Consider the following 16271-nt stretch of genomic DNA (forward strand, 5'->3'; position numbering starts at 1 on the left):
TAATGAGGTCTGAATTTCAAAATAATCTGAATCTCTGAGTCTTCTATTAGCAGATTTCTTCTCTTAAAAAATTGGAGTCATTTGTTTCTAATTTTAGAAGTAATATTGATTGTAGAAAACTAGGGAAATATTGAAGAGTGTAAGAAGAAAACAAAGATTATCTTTTACAAGAAATAAACAGTATTAACATTTTTTAGTATATTCTTCCATTCTTTTTCCATTCTTTTTTGGATTCACTTACACACTTTTTCTCCAAACCAGGGATCCTTAAGAAAATAGTTTTGTCATAAGGTATTTTCGATATTTTTACCTGGCATTCAATTTAGTATTTATAACAGTTTGATAATGGCATGATGCTAATCCATCATAAAGATGGAACAAAATTTATTAATCCAAGCCCCTCTCATTGAACACCTAGGTTATTTCCACATTATAGATAATTCTGCAATTAATAGTCTTATTCAAACCTTTGTACTTTTTAGTTATTTCTGATTATTTTCTGAAGTGTGTTTTTGTCTGTTTTTTTGTTTGAAGCAGAATCACTGGTCAAATGCATGAATGTTTCCAAGGCAGAGTTCTGTTTCTGAAGGTGACTATCAATGTGCTGGTGGGACTTATGTTAGAAGATACTGAATCGTGCTATCTCCTTCCTATTTTCCTTTTCCATTCTTGGAAATCAAAAAGAAACCTTAGAACAAGAAACATCAGCAACCTTTCAAAAAAAAAGCATACAAGTTTTTTGTTGTTGTTGTTTTTTAACACCATCATGAACAACAGGTATGTGTTGGCAGGCTGGGTGCTGTTGTTTAAACAAAAAGGCCTGGTACCTTGGGAGGTGAGGCCTCTTCCCAACTGGTACAGCTTCTGCTGGCAGAGGGCCTCCTGTGCTTCGGACCTCTGAGGAAGACACAGCAAAGGTGTTGAACCCCACCCAGGGGCGGAAGGTATTTGTCAAGTTTGCTTGGATTTCTCTCCCAGGCCTCGGGGATTTTCAGGCATCTCCTCTGCATTTCCTGGAGGCCTGGAATGCCGGCTTTTGTCTTGGGTCTCCCTGGCAGAGCAAGGCACTCTCTTTTCCTATCTGCAGTCTTTCTCTGGGCAGGACGTCCCCAGGCTTGTCACCAGCCTCACTGGGTGTGCTGGGAGCTGCGGCCGGCCACAGGTCCTGGGTGCCAGGCGTCTCTCCTGGCCTGGTCCTCAGTCCTGTTCCATCAGCCGCCAGCACTGGCGCTTGTCACTTAAGGTTATCCTGGATGGGAAACGGGGCTGATTTACTCCAGCTCAAACGCAATGTTTCGCACACTACAGGGCCCATTGGTGGGTTCCAAAGTACATTTAGGATTTTAAGGGGAAAAAAAATCAGACTCCATCACCATAATGGTAGGTATTGTTTCATGAAACTTTTTCAAATTTTAAATATGCAAAATATACTGGTCCTATTCAAAAACCTTAAAAGCTAAGGCCGTGAACTCACGGCAGTTTCCTGTGAGGATATGAGGTATACTTAGGTGGGAAAATGTGATCATTTAAAAATTTCTTAGCTAGGCTAATAACTGGAAGGTCATGTGGCTTAGTGGAGAAAACTTCAGCTTTGGAGTTAGAACTGGGTCAGTTTTTTTACTCTCTCGCTAACTGTGTGAGCTTGGACAACTTAAGGGATCTCTCTGAGCCACCTGAGAATTATTTGTAAAAGAGAGATAAGCATCGTGGCCTGTAGGACCACTATGAGGATTAAACAAAATCATCTCTGTATAGTGCTCAGCACATAGGAGACGCATGATAAATAAAGCTAATTTTCTAGTCTTTTTTTAAAAATTAATCACTTTATTTTTTAATGGAGGTACTGGGGATTGAATCCAGGACGTTGTACATGCTAAGCATATACTCTATCACTTGAGCTATACCCTCCCCTCCAAATATTTTCCTCTTTTTAAAAGAAGCTCCACACCCATTAGTAGTCACTCCTCTTCCCCACCCCCTGCCCTCAGCCCCTGGCTACCACTAATCTACCTTCTCTCTTTATAAATTTCTGGACATTTCATATAAATGGAATCATACAATATGTGGGGTTTTTTTTTTTTAATGTCTGGCTTCTTTCACTTAGCACCATGTTTTCAAGGTTTGTCCATCTTGTGACTTGTGTCAATATTTCATTCTTTATTGCCGAATAATATTTAATCCCATTGATATACTATATTTTATTTATCCACTCATCAGTTGATGAGCATTTGGGTTCATTTGGGTTGCTTTTTGACTATTACAGATAATGCTGCTATGATCATTCATGTACAGCTTTTTGTGTGGACATGGCTTTGTTTCTCTTGGGTACACACCTAGGCGTGGAATTGCTGGGTCATATGATAACCCTGTGTTTCCCCTTTGGAGGAGCTGTCAGACTTTTCCAAAGCAGCTGCAGCATTTCACATTCTCACCAACAGTGTTCGACGCGCCCATTTTCTCCACATTTTCACCCACACTTGTGTCTGTTTTTTTATTATAACCATCTTAGTAGGTGTGCTAAGACATTTGTTCTTAAGGTTTATGGCCCTTCTAATAGGGCAACTGAATTTGGCCTCTTGATGTGATTCTGGAGATCAAGACCTAAAATGGTCATCTCGTCTGAATTTAGATTACCATTTTATAAAAACTTTCACTAATGAGTTTTCCCCTCTTCACGTGTACCATTCTTTGGTTCACCAGACAATGCACATCTTCTTAAGAAAAGGTGTAATTTTTCTTCCTTATTTATCAGTGAAATATTCCAATTGTAGAGATATTGTTGGTATAAATTAGCCTCCGTCCCATTTTCTTTGCCTGAGCCATCAATGCCACCCACAGCTGAAACCACTGATTTCCGCACCTGCAAGCCACGTTCGGACAGAAGCCCCGGGCTAGGGCAGAAGTACTTGCGCAGCCCAGGATGAGGTTCCTCTTCTCCACGCACTGCACTGACAGATCACACTCCGCCTCTGCTTTTCCTTTGTGTCCATACATTTAGTCCTGTAACGTCCTTGCCAGTGAGATATGGCATCATCACTACCCTCAAGTAAGAGGTGGGGGAACTTAGTGGCTACAGAGGCCACGCATCATGGGTTGAGGGTTGAGGGTGGGACTCACTGTTCTTGTTCACAGCCTGTATTCTTTTCTTTCCCTGAATTCCTCCCTCCTTTATTTTCAGCATCCTTTAAACAAAAAAATGGCTTTAAGTGTACAGGATCCTGAGTACGGTTGACCTTGTCAGACATTTAGGTTTACTGTTTCTACTCCTTTTCAGAAACTGGCCTTTTTGAGGAGAGACAAGAAGAGTCACATAGCTTGACTTTAGGTCTCACTGCATAAGGCAGAATCAGTATCCATCAGCCAAAAACTTACAGCCCCCTGTCTGCGTTTAGATTTTTTTACATTAGAGTTAAGTTTCAAATGTCCATTGGAAGCAACCTTTGGGCAGACATTCTTGCAGTTTTCTGTGATGAATTCTTATTTGGCTTGCCATAGTTCACTGTATCCAAGGAAGAATAACCTTAGCCTAGTTGGGAGCTTGTAAATACTACAAATGTGTGTGTTAGTCTGTCTCTGCAATTCCCTCCGGCCCCCAACTCCATCTTCCTCTTTTTAAGTTGTAAGAATGAGGTGATTGACATCTATCCTCAATCTTAATATCCTAACATTTACTTACTACTTATTATTCTATTTTCCTGCCTTCTGATTTAGAAATACCCAAATGTTTATCTCCAAAGATGGAAAAGGAAAATTAAAACAATAATTTGCAGTAAGTACTCTTTTGGCTACTAATTCATTTATTCAACAGACTTTATTTAGTACCTGCTCTATGCCAGGCATCCTGCTAGGTGCTTGGGATGCAAAGATAAGATAGAGTTCCTGACTTGAAGAGGTGCAATACAGTGGGACACAGAGGCCCATAACTGGATAATTACAATTGTGGGCACAATAATTAATGTACAGAATATGATAGGATCCCAGAAGAGAGGTGCTTCACCTGTCCTAGAGGCTGGCTTCAGGAAGGGTGTAAACTATGTTAATAAAGATCTGTAATTCAGTTGGCTAAATTAGGCATGGGAGAGAGTGTTCAGGCTTTTTGAATTAGATAACTTTGTAAGTTGGGATAAAACATCCAACTACCGTAAAGTAATATATGTGTCAATTTGTGGCTAATGAAACACGTTGAAGAAGGAGAGGGTCTAATACCATAAATAAATGAACATTCAGGTTGCAGGATGAGAGCTAGAAATTGTAGGGTTTACTTAAAATTTCTCCGCTTTTTACATTGCTCCCTTTTTGCACAAAAAGAAAATATGAAAAATGTGCCAGTAAGTGGAGGTTTTAATACTCTTCTCTGTGACATGGCCTCTGCTATACTTGGGAATAAATGAAGGTACCATCACTAGACTGGATGAAGATTAGTGCTGTTTGAGGGTAGAATTTTTTTTTTCAGAAGCTTAATTAGATTTGCAAACACTGCCCTCATATAAAATTAAAATATGAAAAAAACCTTAGGGCTAATTGCACTTGGGGTTTTCTAAGTCATGGGCTTGAAGGGATCTGCATGACATAGTTTTAAACCTTTGGGGAAAAAAAAATTTAATCTTTACAACAACCTGGTGATCACCTCCATTTTTTAGCTGAGAGATTTAAAACACAAAGAAGTTTTTAAAAATTTGCCTGAAATCATACAGCTAGTAAATAGCAGAGCTGGGATTTGAACCCAGGTCTGTTTAAATCCAATGTCTGTTACTCACCATACCATCCTGCTGAAATAGAAACCTGTGTGGGCCTATCGCTCTCATGTTGTTCTGTGACCATGAACTTACCCTGGCAGGAGTAAGCTATTATAGACAACCAGTAAAAATATCTTAAAAAGTGGTTGGGCCAGGGCAAACCCAGCAGTGCTCCTGGAAAATACTGATAAGTGCTATCTTCAAATAAGAGTCAAATTTTGACATCATAGATGCCATTTAAAGTGCAATTCATGAATATTTTGTAATACAGACGTCAAGAAGATAAAACAGAATTGAAATAAATGTCTAGATTTAAATAAAGCATAACATTTGATTAGTAGAGAGAAGTAAAGGAGAGTAAGTATGTGTGGAAATAATATAAAAGTTAACTTTAGATGTTTGCTTTTTAAACATTGAGGTGCATTATGCTAGTTTACATATTCTTCAATATTAAGCTCTTTTTCATATTCATATGTCATGCATTGTCCATTCTAAGACTATAATCCCTGAGACCAATTATGTATTTTTTAAAAAAGGAGTAAACATTAAAATTGTAGGTCAAGAAAGGTTTTCTAAGTCTATTCTCAAATAGCTCAATAAATCTGAGCAACTACATTAAGTTATGGATGCTTAGATTGGATATAAGAAATAAAATTAACATAATAAAGTGATTTATTTTAACTTTGGTCTATTGAATTGGCTGGTCAATCTAGAAGTGTAGAAACATACCACTAAAGAGTGAAAAAAAGGGAAGTCTGTTATAACTGAATAGGGGTGTGGTCTGCCCAGGCTAGGAAGGAATAGATAATAGTTTTATAAAGGACTGATATAACTGTATAGTCTTCAGAACTCACTAGTATAGCTAGCACATTTTCTTTACAGACATAGTAAATATGTCTGTTAATACCAGCCAGCTCGATGAGTTAGAGAAACCACAGCCTGTGGATTTGGGCACATGCACTCTGCCTCCATCTAATCCTCCGGGTAACGATATACCTACGACTCCTGTAATCCTAGAGCAGTTACATGGATGCACTAAGTGGTGTGATGGGAGGGAAAGATAGCATCACAAGGATTCGTTTGATTATAACAGTAATCCACACCTAGTCAAATAAAACAGCCAAACAGTTGAAAATGTGGTCTCTAATGAATTTGCTAATTCCAGCAGGCCCTCACAAACATTTCCTGCCAGAGTACCCCATATCAAAACGAAGTGGCTGTGCTTTAATTACATGGAATAATTATTTGATTTCCAGGAAGTTAAGACAGTGCTTTGTATTTAAATAAAAAGTTCTAGACAAGCTGTGAAACTCGATCAAACCAAGAAAAAGGGTGAAACTGAATGCCTGTTCAGTGAGTCAAGATTTCAGCTGCTCAGCAAGCCTGACGGTACGGGCTCATGAGCCCAGAAAAGGGGTTAGTTTAAAACCGGCTGACTGGATCGTGTCACTTTCTTATAGGAAAAGCCCTGCCCTTCCAGAGATCTAAAGTGTAATGCAACCATATGTTGTTGAGGAGCTCGAATCTCGACTGCCTTGGCCCCCCCGCACGAGCAGAAGCCTCTGTTTTCAGGGGACGTGATCTCATCCTGTCGCTCTCACTTTTGAAGGTCTGTTAAAAGTCTGGGGCATCTTATCTCAACGGCTTTGGAAGTGAGTTTGGGGTAAGAAGGGGGGGGCAGGGCTGTGGGTGTCTCTTTTGCCTGAGGAGTTGGAGACACTTGTGGAAAAGTCAGGCCCTTTTCGTTCCGGCGGCCGCTCCGGTGTGGGGCTGGCTTGGGTTAGACACATGCACACATACACCATAGAGCTCTGCTTTCCCGTAGCAGCTGCTGCCTCTGCCTCTGCCTCTCCCGCCTCAGCCTCTTTGCCCGGCATACACACACATTCAGATTTGCGCGCTGTTTCAATCCTTGATGACGTGTCCCCGGAGACAGCCAATAGCAAACGGGCTCTGGTCAGGACAATGGGAGGTATCGGGCCAATGAGAGAGCCCCGTGAGTTGGCGGTAGCCAATAGGAGCCGCGCTGGCTGGAGAGTAATGTTACAGAGCGGAGAGAGTGAGGAGGCTGCGTCTGGCTCCCGCTCTCACAGCCATTGCAGTACATTGAGCTCCATAGAGACAGCGCCGGGGCAAGTGAGAGCCGGACGGGCACTGGGCGACTCTGTGCCTCGCTGAGGGTGAGTCTGGGGCAGCGCCGCGGCGGGGAGAGCGCCTCCGGCAGCTCCCCACCCCGCGCGGCGGCCGGATCCCCGCGGCCGGGAGCCGGCGGGTCAGGATCCACACAAAGGCAAATGAGGGGGGACCGTGGGGGGAACTGCGCACGGAGCGAGCCTCTCCTCGGGCGCCGGGAGCCCTGCCCCGCGCCGGAGCCCCGGCCCCCGGGCCGCCTGAGGCACCGCGAGCCCCGAGCCCCGCGAGTTTCCACCCGCGGCGGCGTCCTCGCTGACTGGCGCAAAAAAAAAATTTTTTTTTCATAAAAAAATTTTTTTAACGTGTTTTCGGCCCCCGGGCCGAGCGTTCGAGCGGCCGGCGTGCGCCGGGGGCGGCGGGCCGGCGGCGGGCGGGCGGGCGGCGCTTCACGGCTGCATTGGCCACCGCAGAGCCGGGCGCCGGCGGCGAGCGCGGGCGGCGGCGGGCGCTGCGGGCGGGCGGCGGCGCGGGGCCGGGGCCGGGGGCGGCGGCGCGGGGCCCGGCCCGCCGGCCTGAGCTCCAGCCCGTGCCCGGGCGCGGCGGCGGCGGCGGCGGCGGCGGCCCGGCGGCGGGGGGAGCGGCGCCGCGGCGCTCGCTGGAACATGGCTGACTCGGCCCGGCGCTGCTGGCTGGAGAGAAAACAAGGCGGCGGGCGGGCGCGGGCGGGGGAGCTGGGCGCAGCAGTTCCGAGGCAACTTTTTTTTTCCTCTTCTCACAGCCCCGCGTCCTCCGTGCGGGGGCGGCGGGGCGCGCGGGCCGCGCGGAGGGAGACAGGGAGCGGCGGGCCGGGGGCGCCTCCCGGGGAGGCCCCCCCGCGGAGGGGGAGGGGGAGGGTCCGGCCGCGCGCCCCCCGCCCCTCCCCCCGGCCGTCATGGCCGAGTGTGTGCGCCAGAGCGCGGCGCGCACCCCGCCCGCCTGCGCTCGCACTCACACTCTCGCACTCACACACTCACACGCGCACACACACACGCACACACACACACACACACACAAAGGGAAGGAGCCATATTCTCGCTCGCGCTCGCCCTCGCGGCGGCGGCGGCGCAGGCGGGGAAGACGCGCAGCGGCCATTCCGTGCGCGCCGGCCCCGGCGGCCGCGGGCGGAGCCAGCCCCCATTTCGAGCGGGGCTGCTCCCTCCGCCGAGCTGACAAAATGGGGGCGGCGGCGGGCTGCGCGGGGCGGCGGGCGGCCGGGCGCACGTGGCGGCCCCGCGCGGGGAGCCGGGCGTGGAGGCCGCGCCGCGGCCCCACCGCCCCGGGCGACCTCCCCTCGCGACCCCGAAGTTGGCGGGCGGGGGGCCCAGTGGCGGGAAGGTGAGCGGAGGCCTCCCCGCGCGGCGCCCCAACTTTCGCAGATTAGAAAAAATACTCCTCTGGCGGGTGGGGGTGGGCAACCCGAGCCACGAGCAGGAGTGGCTTTTGTCCCTCATCCTTGTTTACTCGAAGAAACTTCAGACCGGACGTGTTTAGTCAGAACTGAAATACATCTCGGGGCCAAACCGATAGGAAACGAGCTGCCTGGCGGTGGCAGCCGCGCAAATACCACCGCCGCCCCCCAACCTGGGTCCGAGCGCCGGGGCTTCCTGCTGCTCCCTCCTCCCTGCAAAGTTTTACGCCAAGAGAATATTTTAAAGTAATCGTTGGGAAAACTTTAAATGAGTGCTGATTTAGGCCCATAATTTGGAATGGTCTACTCACTTTGGCTCTTACCTATTTATTCCTTGTGTAGTGCAGATTTATGAATCGACAGCATTTTATGACCTTTGGTTTTGTTGATTAAAAATGGTTTTTTACATTTAAGTTTTTTAAATGACCGGTTAGGTATTCATCCGGAACAGATACAGGCAGATAAATTACAAATACTGTAACCTAAGAGTGTACCATTGTGTGTACACTTTTTTTGAGCTCACACCGAAGGACCGCTTTTTGCTTGGTTTCACCTCTTTAGGAACTGGCTATCACTACCATTTTCTTGTTTGGTATTATGAGTGGTTAATGTCAGTGCTGTGTTAAATAACTAGTGTCTTGCTTTTCATTCACTCCCCAAGAAGTTAGTGTTTAAATGCCATAAATTTAATTGTTAACGTTAGAATTGTTTTTTGTTTTTTTGTTTTTTTGTTTTTTTTTAGAAAAAATAAACATGGGCAAAGGAGATCCTAAGAAGCCGAGAGGCAAAATGTCATCATATGCATTCTTTGTGCAAACTTGCCGGGAGGAGCACAAGAAGAAGCACCCAGATGCTTCAGTCAACTTCTCAGAGTTTTCTAAGAAGTGCTCAGAGAGGTGGAAGGTAAGGGGGCTTAAAACACACTAAGGAGATAATAGAGTGAGGTCCAAATCAGGATTTTTTGAAAGCCTAGGTACCATTTGCATAATGGGAGTGGGTGATGTTAGAATATTTAGCAAAGGACACTGGCTATATTCATTTTAATGTTTAAGAGGACAGTGTATTAAAATCTTGATATGGACTTAAGTTGACAAATTGTTTTGTAGACCATGTCTGCTAAAGAGAAAGGAAAATTCGAAGACATGGCAAAGGCGGACAAGGCCCGTTATGAAAGAGAAATGAAAACTTATATCCCTCCTAAAGGGGAAACAAAAAAGAAGTTCAAGGATCCCAATGCACCCAAGAGGCCTCCGTAAGTATCTTGCCTGTTTTTATTTTCAAGGAACTGAACTCAAATTTCTGGGCTGATACTGGCTCACATTGGCACATTTAAGTATTGTAAGTAAAATGCTTGTTGGTTGGGAGTTTTAGCCAGAGCAGTTGAGTTATATACTTGCTTCCTTCACTCAATTTTACTTACTTTCTTTTGAGAAATATAATCAGTCTGAAATAGAGTAATTTGCAGAATGTTCTTTTGGAACTCTTAACATTACTAAACAGCATATGCTCAACTACTAGTATCATAAGTTAGATAATTATGTAAATTAAGCTGTGGTTATGAGGGATATTTAGCGTATTACAATATTTATACCCTGTCAAATAAATGCATGGTAGAAATTAGAAGCAGCTTTTATATGGCAATACGGTACCCTTGTTAGTGAATCTAAAATTATAAAATTAAATTTCTGTTTTTAGTTCGGCCTTTTTCTTGTTTTGTTCTGAATATCGTCCAAAAATCAAAGGAGAACATCCTGGCCTATCCATTGGTGATGTTGCAAAGAAACTGGGAGAGATGTGGAATAACACTGCTGCAGATGACAAGCAGCCTTATGAAAAGAAGGCTGCTAAACTGAAGGAAAAGTACGAAAAGGTAAGAAGTACGGGTTTGCTTGGTGGAGTGATGAAAGGGTATGCCAGATGTTAGAGGAATGGCTGTACTTGGTGCTTCATCTTAATTTTCTGTTTTATGGCTTCTAAGAGTTTGAGGTGTGATACAGTTTTAGTATAGCAGCTCTTCAGTATGACATTCATTGGCTGTGGTCTTACAAGTCCCTTTCTACCTCTCAAAGAATGTAGAAGATGAAATAAATGGTTAATGTTCGGTTTGACTTAACATAATTTGATAATTTGACTTGGGCAAAGGCCATATACATTTAAGCTGGTTTTCTTATTCCCCAATATCCAAATTTATGAAAATTTTGGTAGTCACATTCAGTTATTTTAAATGATCAGGCATGCAGCACAGAAATACACTGGACAAAGTAATATTTGTATTTTTCATAAACACCCTGAAACATTTATGTTCCCTCCCTTAGATTAAAGAACTTTAATAAGTTAGAAAATTGTAAGTTTGATCTATGCAGTAGATTGATGTAATAAGCTATAGCCCCTATGTTTTTAATTGAAATATTAGTTAAATTTTGGCTTAGTCATTCTGGAGAAATGTATCAATTTCTAGATGTTTCTTAACCTAATTGCATGCTCAATGGTAAATTACTTTTTTTCTTAAGACAAAATTTTCTACTGTGGATTAGGGTTTGACAATATAAACCTGTAGAATGCTTTTTTGCATTCAGAAGGTGGCAGTGTCTACCCTTTAATCAGTCTCTACATTGTAGTTTTAATAAACTAAAGTGAGGATGTGGTGCATAATTGTACTTCAGTGAGGCATAACATTGCAAATATTAGACCATGTCATTCCATGAGTTATGGATTATTAATTACAGTTATCTCATAGTATTTTTGTGTGTGTTTCTCAAAGTCTGAGATGGAGCGAGTCTGGTATGTTAGTGTCTGGCATCTTGTTTTTTCATAAAGTGTTGCCATGTCACTTGTATTTCACCCCTTAATTAATGGTTTTGTCTTTCCTACCACTTTTCCCTGCCTTTATTTTGGAAGGATATTGCTGCATATCGAGCTAAAGGGAAGCCTGATGCAGCAAAAAAGGGAGTTGTCAAGGCTGAAAAAAGCAAGAAAAAGAAGGAAGAGGAGGAAGATGAAGAAGATGAAGAGGATGAGGAGGAGGAGGAAGATGAAGAAGACGAAGAGGAAGAAGAAGATGATGATGATGAATAAGTTGGTTCTAGCGCAGTTTTTTTTTCTTGTCTATAAAGCATTTAACCCCCCTGTACACAACTCACTCCTTTTAAAGAAAAAAATTGAAATGTAAGGCTGTGTAAGATTTGTTTTTAAACTGTACAGTGTCTTTTTTTGTATAGTTAACACACTACCGAATGTGTCTTTAGATAGCCCTGTCCTGGTGGTATTTTCAATAGCCACTAACCTTGCCTGGTACAGTATGGGGGTTGTAAATTGGCATGGAAATTTAAAGCAGGTTCTTGTTGGTGCACAGCACAAATTAGTTATATATGGGGATGGTAGTTTTTTCATCTTCAGTTGTCTCTGATGCAGCTTATACGAAATAATTGTTGTTCTGTTAACTGAATACCACTCTGTAATTGCGAGAAAAAAAAAAAGAAAAGTTGCAGCTGTTTTGTTGACATTCTGAATGCTTCTAAGTAAATACAATTTTTTTTATTAGTATTGTTGTCCTTTTCATAGGTCTGAAATTTTTCTTAAGGGGAAGCTAGTCTTTTGCTTTTGCCCGTTTTGGATCACATGAATTATTACAGTGTTTATCTTTCATATAGTTAGCTGATAAAAAGCTTTTGTCTACACACCCTGCATACTCATAAGGGTAATAAAAGTTGAATTGAGACAGTTTTCATCCATAACTGAAACTCAAATCTTGATGAGTTGATACCAAATTTCACATAGCCCAGTTACATTTACAAAGTGAAGAGTAAACAATCTACTCAGCATGGTATTATGAGAATCGAACATTTTGAAAGTCTGTCCTTGAAGGACTAATAGAAAAGTATGTTCTAATCTTTACATGAGGACTCAACATTCTTTAACTCCCATTACCATGTAATGGCAGTTATATTTGCAGTTCCCACGTGAAAGAAGACCTGAGAATGTATCCCCAAAAGCGTGAGCTTAAAATACAAGACTGCCATGATAAGGTTTTTTGTTGACAGTAATCCCAGCAAAGGCTCTGGAAAAAAAGTGCTGGCTGTAAATGTCTTCTCCTATTTATCTAAACATGGCTTGTTTAGGAAACTTGAGACCCTCCATTAAAAGTATTTTCAATTAATTGGGCCAACTTTTTAAACAGTAGACCACATTTTAAATTAGGTCTATTTTCCTATATTATGGTTTGCCCCCTTTATAAATCAAATAGACGTAAGGGAAGAAGACACTTAAATTTTGTATCTCAGTACGAATTACCTGATTTGTTTGAATTTGATTTTTCTTTACAAAACTCAAGCTCATTCATTAGGGTCATACGTTTATCTGCGTAGCAGTTTAGGGAACAATTTGGCAATTTAGTGGTTTTTGAGATTATCGTTCTCTTAAAGTGCCAGTGTCTTAAAATAGCGTTCTTGTAATTTTACACGCTTTTGTGATGGAGTGCTGTTTTGTTATATAATTTTGACTTGGATTCTTTCCATTTGCATTTGTTGATGTAATTTCAGGAGGAATACTGAACATCTGAGTCCTGGATGATACTAATAAACTAATAATTGCAGAGGTTTTAAATATTAGTTAAATGGCTTTCACTTAAGGTTTTAAGACGTATATACATTTTAATCTTGTTCTCAGTAATACCTCAGCAACATGATTTAAATAAGTATAAGGGCTGGCAAAGTTTTTCCCTTTTTAAAATACTCACTTTACACTTAAAGATAGGTTAATGGGCTGATAAAAAGTTTTTGTCAAACAGTTCATGTGTTCTCAGGCTGCTGTATATATATAAATGAGGGAAAACTAATTTTAATTTCAGAATGTTAGGTTAAACAAGATTTTTTTCCTAAAGCAAGGCACATGTAAGTAAAGAATGGATAGTGATTATAAATCTAAACTTCATTTTCTAAGCTAAAGGAGAGGGTCTCAATAGAAAGGCTGAAATTGTGTCAGTTAATCAAATTTTTAGTCTAGAGGAACAGGTAGTTCTCTCTGATTTACATAGAAGTTTGCTATAGTTGTAGAATCACCATTGTCTCTTGCTGGTAGATGATCCATTTAAAAGTGAATTTTGCTTCAAGGAACTTTGTAACTTCAGTGGGTGTTTCTGACAGCTGTTTTTTTAAGATGTTGAGAATGGGTACAAGGTCTTTTTGGGTTAACTAACTGGCTTCTGGTCTTGACAGGAAGACATGGACAAAACCCTCTTTATTCTGAAAGTATATTAACTCTATTTAGTGTTTCAGCAGTGTATTCTGAAACTGAGGTGTCCAAAACAAGTAAATGAAAGTAGGAGGCAATTTAGATAATTTAATGTAAAACCTTGCTATAACTGGAGATTTTTAAAAGTGAATGCATAGGAGCTATTTTAATGTGTAGTTACAGCACTATGGGGTATAAAGGTTTTCTTAACACCAAGAAAAATTATATATATAATTTTTAATTGCAAAGTGTACATTTTAGTACTAAATTTTTTACCTTTGAAAAACTGATACAAAATTGGCATACCGATGAAAACTTAACCAAAGTAATTCCGTTCCCTAACTTTCCTTTGTAAAGGTTGGGAGCTCTTGCTCGTGAGTTGCTGTAATTGTTCTCATGATCTTCCATCAGGTGTTGACACTTGTTGTATTTATTAATTTTCTTAGAGTGAAATCTGAAAAAGGAAATCTTTTGTGTGTCCTGTGCACCACAGGGGTGAGACTAAATGATAAAGATGAACGTGCCTGTGTGACAGAAACTGTTCAGCAAAGATTTCCCTCACTGCCTGGAGGATTCTAAGTATTGCTCAGACGTTAGGTGGTAGCTGACTATATTGAAAACTGCACTAGAAAGACAAGATAGCAATTTTTGGATGGAGAGTGTGGCCAGTTCCCTTGCTTGGCTTCACGTAAACTGACAGAAGTTCAGATCTAGATCTGCTTGGTACAACAGGCCTTCTGAAAGGGCCTGAAATAGCTCTTTTTCAGTACCAGCCAGGTGTTTTTTGAATATGATGGTGTCACTAGATTTGCACAAATCAAATACAGCTTCAGTCGGGATTAACTGCTGCTCAGGTGTGAACCATTGGCTAGTAATTAGCCTTTTTTTTAAAAAGTTGTGGTAAGTTATTTTAAATTTTTTTCATGTTTGTTGTCATTTTAAAATGACTTGAAATGCCAGGAAATGGTCTGGATACCTGTGCGACAAAAGATGCCAGCTGGTTCATTTCTTGACCCCTTCTAACAGCAAAGACGTGAACAGCAGTGCTATCACTTGCCGGAACTTGGGAAGTTCCCTGAGTCTAAGCCAAGTTGCTCCCTGGAGTAATAGGGCAAACTGTTGCTCTGTTCTAGGAACGCTGCTGTTTAATGACACACCGTGGCACAGAACGCGCAATGACGGATAATTCAATATGCCCCACTCCAGAATGTGTAACCCCATCTTCCAGTGAGTTTTGCTCTGAAATAGATCACATCTACCGGGGGAAGTGTAATCACTTAGGCATGTCCTTTGCCTTGGGCCTTCTATACAGCTGAACTTATTGGTCACCTGCTGAAAAAGAGGGACTAGTAATATAGGTCTGGAATAACATGAAGAATTATGATAGACCTTTAAGTGGCAGCATGAGGAATGGTAGGGTCTAGTATGTGGAGACTGAAAGCCAGTAATGGTCAGAAAATCAGTGAAAAGGGATTAAACAGATTCTTGTAAGTTTTTATGATGTATTTATTTTTATTTTTCTCTTTAGTCACACAGTTCAGACAGAAGCGACATTCCATAGTGAACATCTGTACGTTTCTGTTAGGCTTGTGTAGGTCTTTACATACCTCAGAGTAGAACTGCTGAGTCCGCAGATAGGTGCATTTAAAATTCTGTCAGATTTTGACAAATTGACCCCTCCCCCAAGACTATACTTACTGTGGAACTTTAACAATGATTTTTATGATAAATCAGGATTTTTACTGTTTATTCTTTGGCTCCAGGAGATGACAATCCATTTTTAAAAGATAAGAAATTAAAATATTGAAACACCATCATTTGCTCAGAGCCACCCAAACACAAGAAGGTAGAATCAGAACTGAAAGACCCTTGGGTTGACTATTGATTACTTAAACTACTGAACAAGTTACTTCTCTACAAAGTTCTTGCAATAGCTATTTAATAATCCATTGTGTGAAAATGAGGAGCTAGCTTCCTTCCATTTTGGCATCCTCCATCCAGAAGCTTTATCTGGGGAGGGTTTTTTCTAGCGGAAGTTGCCAATCTTTACAGAAGCTGCAGCCAACAGTTTTGGAAACAAACTATAGTCAAAGATTGCATGGGCTGGATTCTGGGCATTAGGAGATGATAGGTTATTTGGGAAAGAGGAATGGATACTGAGGATGTGCCTTAAATGAAATAAAGTTGACCTTGCTGGAGATGGTACTTCAGGTAAAGGGCATACTTCAAATGCATTTATAAATGCAGTTTTATTAATAGACTTGAAAGTGGAATTAAACCTAGTTCCTTAGAGTTACATAGAATCTCTAATTACAGGCTTTACCATATTTTTGTTCATTGGGTTTCAACTAGAGATCATCTTATAAAGTGTTCTGAACGTAACCAGGTAAGAAAAAGTCCTGAAGCAACAGAAGTACCGGTTGAGGGTGAGGGTACTCGTGATGCCCATGAAAGTGAAGAGTGAGAACTTGCAGCCTACTTAGAGCAAGGACATGGCACTCCCCACCCCACTCCCCAGCCTAAAATTCAGAGAAGCTCAGGTCTTGCTCTGCCATCTGGAGTCCAGCTGGCTGGGACTTGGGCATGCTGAATGGGCTCAGGCACACTCAGGCTGTGAATAAGGGAGGCGGACCCGGCAGCCTCATCACAAGGGGAACCGGAGCTGCCATTGCTTTGGGGGCCATCAACAGAATGAAGTGTAGCACCAGTGCAGGGTCACAGCATGT

At 42.2% G+C, this 16271-nt stretch overlaps 1 protein-coding gene and 1 long non-coding RNA gene across 2 annotated transcripts in view; both read left to right on the plus strand.

The window, feature by feature from the left end:
* Nucleotides 1-6345, plus strand: part of LOC116157165 (uncharacterized) — a 103563-nt gene extending 97218 nt beyond the window's left edge. Inside the window, exon 4 of the long non-coding RNA XR_010383673.1 lies at nt 6197-6345. This is a non-coding gene — a long non-coding RNA (uncharacterized LOC116157165). The remainder of the gene's footprint in view (nt 1-6196) is intronic.
* A 415-nt stretch (nt 6346-6760) lies between these two features.
* HMGB1 (high mobility group box 1) lies at nt 6761-12918 on the plus strand. The gene is made up of 5 exons (XM_031465834.2): nt 6761-6916; nt 9059-9219; nt 9423-9568; nt 10012-10186; nt 11215-12918. Exons 2-5 carry the CDS (start codon nt 9070-9072, stop codon nt 11389-11391), a joined length of 648 nt encoding a protein of 215 aa, XP_031321694.2. The 5' UTR covers nt 6761-6916; nt 9059-9069; the 3' UTR covers nt 11392-12918.
* The last annotated feature ends 3353 nt before the right edge of the window (nt 12919-16271 follow it).

The sequence above is a fragment of the Camelus dromedarius genome, chromosome 13, assembly GCF_036321535.1.
Source record: "Camelus dromedarius isolate mCamDro1 chromosome 13, mCamDro1.pat, whole genome shotgun sequence".
NCBI lineage: Eukaryota > Metazoa > Chordata > Mammalia > Artiodactyla > Camelidae > Camelus > Camelus dromedarius.